Source organism: Salmo salar, chromosome ssa06 (genome assembly GCF_905237065.1).
Source record: "Salmo salar chromosome ssa06, Ssal_v3.1, whole genome shotgun sequence".
Classification (NCBI taxonomy): domain Eukaryota; kingdom Metazoa; phylum Chordata; class Actinopteri; order Salmoniformes; family Salmonidae; genus Salmo; species Salmo salar.
The window spans coordinates 9,999,895-10,010,930 of NC_059447.1; the positions used below are offsets into that span (position 1 = coordinate 9,999,895).

The 11,036-nt window shown below is 48.3% G+C and overlaps 1 protein-coding gene across 1 annotated transcript; it reads left to right on the forward strand.

Moving 5' to 3' along the window:
- Positions 1-443: 443 nt before the first annotated feature.
- Positions 444-10,566, forward strand: LOC106606229 (monocarboxylate transporter 6). The gene is made up of 6 exons (XM_045721274.1): positions 444-552; positions 743-1,078; positions 5,091-5,231; positions 5,374-5,989; positions 6,162-6,418; positions 8,933-10,566. Exons 1-6 carry the CDS (start codon positions 444-446, stop codon positions 9,571-9,573), a joined length of 2,100 nt encoding a protein of 699 aa, XP_045577230.1. The 3' UTR covers positions 9,574-10,566.
- The last annotated feature ends 470 nt before the right edge of the window (positions 10,567-11,036 follow it).

The window sequence follows — 11,036 nt, forward strand, 5'->3', positions numbered from 1 at the left end:
ATGCATTGGTAGAAAGGCTCTATCTAATAGCCTATTTTTGGGGTATTCATGGAAAACATTTACTCAAGTTAATCCATTTACAATATATATTCAGCCAGTGAGGCTGTCATGCTTTGCTTTGTCCCTCTGCATCCATTATCAGTGGCTGTTTAGACACAGAGCCAATACCACAGCCAGCCAGGGCAGCTGCTGCCTCTGAGTTACTAACAACATCAGACCTCTCTCTCTCTCTCTCTCTCTCTCTCTCTCTCTCTCTCTCTCTCTCTCTCTCTCTCTCCCCTTCCCTCCTCATCCCTCTCTCTTTTTCTACCTCCTTACCACCCTACTTCTCATCCCTCTCTCCTTCCTTCCCTCCATCTCATCTATCCCTCCTTCCCTCCCTGTCAACCTCCACACAGGAAGCTGATCTAGCAGAAGGCCCGGTCCACAGCCAGCTAGGCAGGATGACAGAGGGGGTGGAGTTGGAGGCCAGACAGAACCAGACCCAGACCCACAGGACCCACAGGACCAGACAGAACCAGACCCAGGGTGTCACAGTCCTGCTGAGGAGGGGTAGTGGAGGAGAGGGCCCCCAGGGGCCTAAGGGACCCGAGGTTAGAGCAGAGGGGTCCAGGGGGTCTGAGGTTAGGGCAGAGGGGTCCAGGGGGTCCAAGGTTGGCGCAGAGGGATCCAGGGGATCAGAGGATGTGGTAGAGACACGGACGACTCAGGACTGGACCAGGGTGAACCACAGTACTGTGAGGAGGAGCACAGACAGTGACTCGGAGGAGCAGGAGGAAAAGGAGGAGGAAGAGGGTTCCCTCCACCACCACCACCTTACTGGGATACCACCCGCACAATGGCCCAACTGGAGAACCAGGGGCTGGGCTGTCTGGGAACGGGTATGCCCAACAGGTGGCCCCAGATGGGGGCTGGGGCTGGGTAGTGCTGGTGGCTACTATCCTGGTCCTGGCTCTAACGCTGGCCTTCCCTTCCTGTATGGGTATCTTTTACACAGAGCTACAGGCTGAGTTCAGCTCCAGCAACACAGAGACGTCCTGGGTGCCTGCTATCATGACTGCTGTGCTGCACGCTGGTGGTGAGGATGCTTCTGTCATTGTACATTGAGGCATTGTTGCATGATTGAACACACACCCTCTCTCTCTCTCTCCGTCACCCTCTCTCTCTCTTTCTCACCCTCTATCACCCTCTCTCTCTCTCTCTCTCTCTCACCCACACACACACACACTGACAACTTGTCATTGTCATTGTAGGATTGTACACATCTATTGTAGTGTCTTTATTTGGCTGATTGAAGTAGGCCTACTTCCAATACATAACACTATGTTGCAATGAAAGTACTACAGGTTAATGATTCATTTTGTGTTATCTTTCACCTCAGTGTATGTTGACACAGAAATACACACACACGACACAAACCCACCGGACACACACGGATGAAGTGTTAGTCAGTTTTTCTGGCAGGCTGTAGATTTACAGTAAAGGTGAGGGGTTAGGGTGAAGAGTTCTGGTAACTCTGTGTCTCTTTCCGTGACCCTGCGCCTGTGGGAACGGCCCAGGTTCAGATGTACCACACACACACTGGACACACACACACTGGACACACACTGGACACACACACACTGGACACACACTGGACACACACACACTGGACACACACTGGACACACACTGGACACACACACACTGGACACACACTGGACACACAGAGGGAGTATAGGGTGTTTCCTGGCTGGCTGTGTGTTTAGAGTAAGGGTGATAACTGCGGATGCTGTCTGTTCAGGCCCATGTGTGTGTGTGTGTGAGAGAACGGACGGCCCAGGTTCAGACGTGCCGCGGTGTGTTTGTGTGTTGCGCTGTGTGTGACTCAGCCTCTGTTTGTTATTACAGGGCGGTAGCTCAGGGCCAGACGGGATAGACAGGACCAGTAGTCCATTGTTCTGGTGGCCCAATGTTTATTTATCTATCTCCCTCCCTGACCCTCCCTCTCTCTCATTCCTCCTCTTTCTATCACCCTGACCCTCCCTCTCTCTCATTCCTCCTCTTTCTATCACCCTGACCCTCCCTCTCTCTCATTCCTCCTCTTTCAATCACCCTGACCCTCCCTCCCTCTAATTCCTCCTCTTTCAATCACCCTGACCCTCCCTCTCTCTAATTCCTCCTCTTTCTATCACCCTGACCCTCCCTCTCTCTAATTCCTCCTCTTTCTATCACCCTGACCCTCCCTCCTTCTCATTGCTCCTCTTTCAATCACCCTGACCCTCCCTCCCTCTAATTCCTCCTCTTTCAATCACCCTGACTCTCCCTCTCTCTACTTCCTCCTCTTTCTATCGCCTTCCCTCCCTCTCATTCCTCCTCTTTCTATCACCCTGACTCTCCCTCTCTCCACTTCCTCCTCTTTCTATCGCCTTCCCTCCCTCTCATTCCTCCTCTTTCTATCACCCTGACCCTCCCTCCCTCTCATTCCTCCTCATTCTATCATCCTGACCCTCCCTCTCATTCATCCTCTTTCTATCATCCTGACCCTCCCTCCCTCTCATTCCTCCTCTTTCGATCACCCTGACTCTCCCTCCCTCTCATTCCTCCTCTTTCGATCACCCTGACTCTCCCTCCCTCTCATTCCTCCTCATTCTATCATCCTGACACTCCCTCCCTCTCATTCCTCCTCTTTCTATCACCCTGACCCTCCCTCCCTCCTGTTCCTCCTCTTTCTCTTCCTGCTGAGGAGGACTAAAGCCAAGAGGAACATTAAATGGTGATTCACTGAAGTAATATGATAGTGTAAATCTCCAATTGACCCATCGATATTAGACCTCCAGTTGATCCATCGATATTAGACCTCCAGTTGATCCATCGATATTAGACCTCCAGTTGATCCATCGATATTAGACCTCCAGTTGATCCATCGATATTAGACCTCCAGTTGATACATCGATATTAGACCTCCAGTTGATCCATCGATATTAGACCTCCAGTTGATCCATCGATATTAGACCTCCAGTTGATCCATCGATATTAGACCTCCAGTTGATACATCGATATTAGACCTCCAGTTGATCCATCGATATTAGACCTCCAGTTGATCCATCGATATTAAGCCTCCAGTTGATCCAATGTCATGACTGTAAATTCTGAATTCATGTAATTATTGTTGCGTAATGTCAGCGTTCTTCATTTCTAGTTGTCAAAGGTTAAATATGTGTGTGGTCTGGTGTGGCTCAGTTGGTAGAGCATGGTGCTTGCAACACCAGGGTTGTGGGTTTGATTCCCACGGGGAACCAGTATGAAAATATATGCACTCATTACTGTAAGTTGCTCTGGATAAGAGTGTCTGCTAAATGGCTCAAATGTAAGTATGTGTTCTAGGCTAGCAGTGCATTTAGTCATCAACTGATGAGAACCAGCATCATGTGTCATATTGGGAAAATGACCGTAGTGCTTGTGTGTCAAACTGGGATTTTTTTTCAGTTGGACCAAGATATTATGATATTCAAGGCTGCAATGATTTTCCAGTGGACAGGGTTGGTTTTAACCGAATTAATCTGGAGGAGACAGAGGGAGAGATGAAAGGGAGGGATGGTTGTAGCGACAGAGGGAGAGATGGAATGTGGATGGAGGGAGAAATAGATGGAGGGATAGTTTCAGAAATAGTCTCGGAAGTCCCAGGGCCAAAGCATATGTCAGAACACTGTTCATGTGGGAGGCAACCTGTCTGCCTAGGGAGACTAAGAAAGAGCTGGAGGGAGGGAGGGATAGGGTTCACCCAGGACTAAGGAACATTCTTAGAGACCAGACTAGACCACATGACTGGAGCAGACATTATCATGACAGAGACCAGACTGGACCACATGACTGGAGCAGACATTATCATGACAGAGACCAGACTGGACCACATGACTGGAGCAGACATTATCATGACAGAGACCAGACTGGACCACATGACTGGAGCAGACATTATCATGACAGAGACCAGACTAGACCACATGACTGGAGCAGACATTGTCATGACAGAGACCAGACTAGACCACATGACTGGAGCAGACATTATCATGACACAGAGACCAGACTGGACCACATGACTGGAGCAGACATTATCATGACACAGAGACCAGACTGGACCACATGACTGGAGCAGACATTATCATGACACAGAGACCAGACTGGACCACATGACTGGAGCAGACATTATCATGACAGAGACCAGACTGGACCACATGACTGGAGCAGACATTATCATGACACAGAGACCAGACTAGACCACATGACTGGAGCAGACATTATCATGACAGAGACCAGACTGGACCACATGACTGGAGCAGACATTATCATGACAGAGACCAGACTGGACCACATGACTGGAGCAGACATTATCATGACAGAGACCAGACTGGACCACATGACTGGAGCAGACATTATCATGACACAAGAGCACAGATGAGACGGCACAAAGAATGGACTCATTATTCCCACATCAAAGACAGTACCAAGAGTTCTCAGTACTCTGAATCTCATGTTCGTTTGAATCAATTAGCCTGATAGGTACTCCTGTAAGCTTTGGTCTGTCTTGGAGAGTTGGATTGAAGAGCTGGAAGATGGTCATTCAGATCATGTGTTTCTGACCACATTATTGTAAGAGCCTGTACACATAGCCACCTGTCACAGTCTGGGTAACCTCGTGACCTTTTCCCAGGCTAATTGTGGTTAGCACATATACATAAGCCTGTAACACCAACTAACAAGTCTGGCCGACTGGGGAGTGAACTGATTTGTAGTTTTTTAGTTTGAAGCTTTGGTCCACCAGACGTTCCCAGCATTGGGAGGAAGTGTCTGCTGAACGACGTTACAGAGTGGGTTTCAGCAGCTGTGTTTTAGTGGAAATAAACAGCGTCCTGTCCTCTTTTTGCAGACTATTGTTCCATGTTCAGTGATAATGCATTGATGATGCTAATTAGGGTGATCTGATATGCTAATCAGTCCATTGTATGTTTTTGGTGAGTGTGTGTGTGTGTGTGTGTGTGTGTGTGTGTGTGTGTGTGTGTGTGTGTGTGTGTGTGTGTATTGTGATTGAACATTGTTTTCCTGTCTCTCCAGGTCCACTATGCAGCGTGCTCGTGGAACGCTTTGGTTGCCGGGTAACGGTGATGGTGGGAGGGGTTCTGAGTGGACTAGGCATGGTGGTCAGCGCCCTGGCCAGAACCATCACAGAACTCTACATCACCAGCATCATCGCAGGTCAGAGGGCGCACACACACACACACACACACACACACACACACTATAAACCCCCCAATATAAGACGTCTCTCCTTCTTTCTATGGGGCATTATGTGTCATCCTCATCAGTTCCTCTGTCCTCCTCTCTCCTCCACATACAGGGTTGGGGTTCTGCCTGTCCTTCCAGCCCTCTGTGACCATGATGGGCCACTACTTTTTGAGGCGGCGGGCATTTGCCAACGCCCTGTCGTCCACTGGCACGGCCCTGGGCCTCAGCACCTTACCCCTGCTGGCCAACTTCCTGCTGGGCCAGTTTGGCTGGAGAGGCAGCTTCCTGGTCCTTGGAGGGCTGCTGTTGAACTGCTGCGTGTGTGGGGCTGTCATGAGGCCCCTGGGGGCTAAACACAGTGGAGCCCAGAGGACACTCACTAACAAGGCTGCCCAGGGGCTCAGCAAGCAACCAATCAAAGGTCCTCTCAAACAGGAGAAGGAGGGACTTAAGGCAAGACTTAGGACAGCGCTCAGTGACCTTGTCGTGTTCCTACGGAGACACATGGCCTTTGATCTGTTGGTCAGTAACGCTCGTTACCGTTCCTACGCCCTGGGAGTGACGTGGATGATGTTGGGATTTGTAGTTCCCCTGGTCTACCTGGTGCCCTATGCTACAGCCAATGGTATGGAACAGGACCGAGCCGCGTTACTGATGGCCATACTGGGCCTAGTTAACATTGCTGTGAGACCCGTGGCGGCTGTCTTCTTCGGCCTGCCGCGCTTCAGGTACCGTAGCCTGGATGTTAGAGGTTAGGAGTGGGTCAGCAACTTGACCGGAGGGTTGCTGGTTCGAATCCCAAGCAAGAAAACATTTAATAAAAAATAATGTGATCTGAAAACGAAAATGGATAATAAATTGGTCTTCTCCTCCTCTTCCTCCTCCTCCTCCACCTCTCAGGGGCAGTGGCTGTTTTGTGTATGTGTTTGCGGTAGCCCTCCTGGTCAACGGGCTGAGTAACAGTATCTGTGGTGCGGCTGCCACCTTCCCCGTGCTCCTGATCTACGTGGTCATCTTTGGTCTGTCCATGTCTGTGATTGGCTCTCTGCTCTTCACGGTGCTGATGGAAACGGTGGAGATGAGCCGGTTCCCCTCTGCCCTGGGTCTCATCAGTATGTTAGAGAGTGGAACACTGCTGATTGGACCGCCCCTCGCAGGTACTGTGTGTATTGCACCTGTCAGGATTGTACTACTATACATTTTGCCATGGGACAAAGATAAACATTTTCAGTTTTACAGCTAATTTTCTTGAATTATGTATATTCTTTTGACATGGCTTATGACATGTTCATATGCTATCTGGGGGTGGGGGGTTGCGGAGGCAATAGGGGTGTGTGGTACACCAGTGGTCAGAATTTCCCCATTGCAATATGTTTCAAATGAAATTGTATTTTTCTCAATGCGCCGGTTATAACAGTGAAATGTTTACTTACAAGCCCTTAACCAACAATGCAGTTAAGAAAAATAAGTGTTAAGTAAAAACTAGATAAGTAGAAAATCTAAGTAATAAAGTGTTTGGTACAGTATGGTCATCTAGTCTATGGCATCTGTTCAAATCCTATGTGTGGATTCTTTGTCTGTGGTACAGAATCAATGACTTCCCCTACTGCATGTTATCTACAGTCTAGTTGTATCATTGTTGGTCAGTAGGTGGTCAGCATAACAACAGGTGCTGGTGTGGTTGACACAGTGACTCATACAGATATACATGTTAAGGTTCTTGTCAAGTTATGCCCAGTATAAACATGTTATGTTATGTGAGGACTGGGGAGGGTATGAGTTATGCCCAGTATAAACCTGTTATGTTATGTGAGGACTGGGGAGGGTATGAGTTATGCCCAGTATAAACCTGTTATGTTTTGTGAGGACTGGGGAGGGTATGAGTTATGCCCAATATAAACCTGTTATGTTATATGAGGACTGGGGAGGGTATGAGTTATGCCCAGTATAAACCTGTTATGTTATGTGAGGACTGGGGAGGGTATGAGTTATGCCCAGTATAAACCTGTTATGTTATATGCGGACTGGGGAGGGTATGAGTTATGCCCAGTATAAACCTGTTATGTTATATGAGGACTGGGGAGGGTATGAGTAATGCCCAGTATAAACCTGTTATGTTATGTGAGGACTGGGGAGGGTATGAGTTATGCCCAGTATAAACTTATGTTATATGAGGACTGGGGAGGGTATGAGTTATGCCCAGTATAAACATGTTATATGAGGACTGGGGAGGGTATGAGTTATGCCCAGTATAAACATGTTATATGAGGACTGGGGAGGGTATGAGTTATGCCCAGTATAAACCTGTTATATGAGGACTGGGGAGGGTATGAGTTATGCCCAGTATAAACCTGTTATATGAGGACTGGGGAGGGTATGAGTTATGCCCAGTATAAACATGTTATATGAGGACTGGGGAGGGTATGAGTTATGCCCAGTATAAACATGTTATATGAGGACTGGGGAGGGTATGAGTTATGCCCAGTATAAACATGTTATATGAGGACTGGGGAGGGTATGAGTTATGCCCAGTATAAACATGTTATATGAGGACTGGGGAGGGTATGAGTTATGCCCAGTATAAACATGTTATATGAGGACTGGGGAGGGTATGAGTTATGCCCAGTATAAACATGTTATATGAGGACTGGGGAGGGTATGAGTTATGCCCAGTATAAACATGTTATATGAGGACTGGGGAGGGTATGAGTTATGCCCAGTATAAACATGTTATATGAGGACTGGGGAGGGTATGAGTTATGCCCAGTATAAACATGTTATATGAGGACTGGGGAGGGTATGAGTTATGCCCAGTATAAACATGTTATATGAGGACTGGGGAGGGTATGAGTTATGCCCAGTATAAACATGTTATATGAGGACTGGGGAGGGTATGAGTTATGCCCAGTATAAACATGTTATAAGAGGACTGGGGAAGCTATGAGTTTTGTCACACAGGGAAATGGAATGTTCTTTCCACTGAATTTCCATGTCTAGCTGGGGATGTTAATGGGTCATGTGCTCTGGTTTCCACAATGTGCGTGTGTGTCTGTGTGTATGCTTGCGTGTGTGTCTGTGTGTGCGTGCGTGCATCAGGCGGGTAGGAAGGTCTCGGGGTTGACAGGGAATGGCTCTGTTCTGTCCAGGAGTCAGCTAAATGTTTGCCCAAAGACATAACCCTAAGCGAGAGAGCGAGCGAGAGAGAGAGAGAGGGAGAGAGAGAGAGCGAGAGAGAGAGAGAGAGAGTATTTATGCATGTGTGTTCAGGGCAGAGGGTGAGGCAGGCTGACTGGAGGAGGGCGTGGCGTAGTGTACCCCTGCTGAACTCCTAAGGTGGTCTCTGGTTACCAGCGTCATGACAACTCTAATGTCAACGCCTGGTAGAAGCCGACTAGCCCTGTGCTCAGTGATTTCTCTGAACTAGGATCCAGTTCAGAGGAATGTATTATGAGGACACACACTGCCACGCTTAAATATAGCTGTTTTTTCACTGTTATAGCACCACGTGTGGTTGTTGATACAAGCCTTCTAGGAAATGCTTATGTACTGCTTATGAACTGTTTTGTGTGGTTATGAACTTGTTTTGACATGGTAATGTAGGTACCCTTCAAATGAAGTGTTACCCAAGTCTTTTCTAACACTGTGCCTGTTTCCATGTCCCTCTCTTCCAGGCATGTTGGTGGACAGTACAGGACACTACTCTTATGTGTTCTATGCCTGCAGTGGGATTGTCTCCTCCTCTGGCCTCTTCCTCATCGGAGCGTTCTACTATCTGGACAGACAGAAGAAGAGGGAAGAGAAGAAGAGAGCAGGGCCTCCTGCTGCGTACCAACAGAAGCCTGCCATCAGCCTAGTCCCTGACTGCCAGTACAGCCATGTTCCTTCTACACAGGGAGGGAAGCCTGCCATCAGCCTAGTCCCTGACTGCCAGTACAGCCATGTTCCTTCTACACAGGGAGGGAAGCCTGCCATCAGCCTAGTCCCTGACTGCCAGTACAGCCATGTTCCTTCTACACAGGGAGGGAAGCCTGCCATCGGCCTAGTTCCTGACTGCCAGTACAGCCATGTTCCTTCTACACAGGGAGGGAAGCCAGCCATCAGCCTAGTCCCTGACTGCCAGTACAGCCATGTTCCTTCTACACAGGGAGGGAAGCCTGCTATCAGCCTAGTCCCTGACTGCCAGTACAGCCATGTTCCTTTTACACAGGGAGGGAAGCCTGCCATCAGCCTAGTCCCTGACTGCCAGTACAGCCATGTTCCTTCTACACAGGGAGGGAGAGCAGCGGACACTGTTCGTGTCACCAACGTGTGACGTACTAATATGCACGTGTGTAACCCAGTAAGACAAACTGTCTAGCTGCCTGCCATAGAATTACATCTAGAATCAGAATGAAGTAAGGAGGTAGCCTTCCACGAGCCTTGGCCTGTAGGAGCTGCAGCATATCACAGGAACTGCTCACTGTGTAACGCCTCACTATGATGAATCAATGAAGGATAGGATCTCTGTGGTGCCTGCTGTCTGCTGCCTTCAGAGGGAAGAACTGGGAGGTTACACATACACTACAGTTATCATCACTGTGATTCTATGTGTGTACATACGTATCCAGGCATTCACAACATAGATTTAATCTGGATTTGGAAGTCACACTCTGTCACATGCTCTCTCTCTCTCGCTCTCTCTCGCTCTCTCTCTCTCTCATACACCACCATCTTTATTTCAATAAATATCTTCTGTTTCATCACAGACACATGAGGCTGAATGACACAACATCCCTGTTTCATTCAGACCCTGAATGACAGTGCTGTAAAAGCTGACCAAGCAGTCTAGTAGACGCTACAGTAGGACTGTATAACATACGGCCCACTAGTAGACGCTACAGTAGGACTGTATAACATACGGCCCACTAGTAGACGCTACAGTAGAACTGTATAACATACGGCCCACTAGTAGACGCTACAGTAGGACTGTATAACATACGGCCCACTAGTAGACGCTACAGTAGAACTGTATAACATACGGCCCACTAGTAGACGCTACAGTAGAACTGTATAATATACGCCCACTAGTAGACGCTACAGTAGGACTGTATAACATACGGCCCACTAGTAGACGCTACAGTAGAACTGTATAACATACGGCCCACTAGTAGACGCTACAGTAGGACTGTATAACATACGGCCCACTAGTAGACGCTACAGTAGAACTGTATAATATACGGCCCACTAGTAGACGCTACAGTAGAACTGTATAACATACGGCCCACTAGTAGACGCTACAGTAGGACTGTCTGACATACGGCCCACTTGTAGACGCTACAGTAGGACTGTCTGACATACGGCCACTAGTTGACGCTACAGTAGAACTGTATAACATACGGCCCACTAGTAGACGCTACAGTAGAACTGTATAACATACGGCCCACTAGTAGACGCTACAGTAGGACTGTATAACATACGGCCCACTAGTAGACGCTACAGTAGAACTGTATAACATACGGCCCACTAGTAGACGCTACAGTAGAACTGTATAATATACGCCCACTAGTAGACGCTACAGTAGGACTGTATAACATACGGCCCACTAGTAGACGCTACAGTAGAACTGTATAACATACGGCCCACTAGTAGACGCTACAGTAGGACTGTATAACATACGGCCCACTTGTAGACGCTACAGTAGAACTGTCTAACATACGGCCCACTAGTTGACGCTACAGTAGGACTGTATAACATACGGCCCACTTGTAGACGCTACAGTAGGACTGTCTAACATAC

Bases quoted from the DNA above. Each gene is read 5' to 3' on its own strand.
- LOC106606229 (XM_045721274.1), top strand. From the start codon at position 444: ATGACAGAGGGGGTGGAGTTGGAGGCCAGACAGAACCAGACCCAGACC. The intron at 1,079-5,090 runs GTGAGGATGCTT...CTGTCTCTCCAG, and splicing joins TGCTGTGCTGCACGCTGGTG to GTCCACTATGCAGCGTGCTC. The intron at 5,990-6,161 runs GTACCGTAGCCT...TCCACCTCTCAG, and splicing joins TTCGGCCTGCCGCGCTTCAG to GGGCAGTGGCTGTTTTGTGT.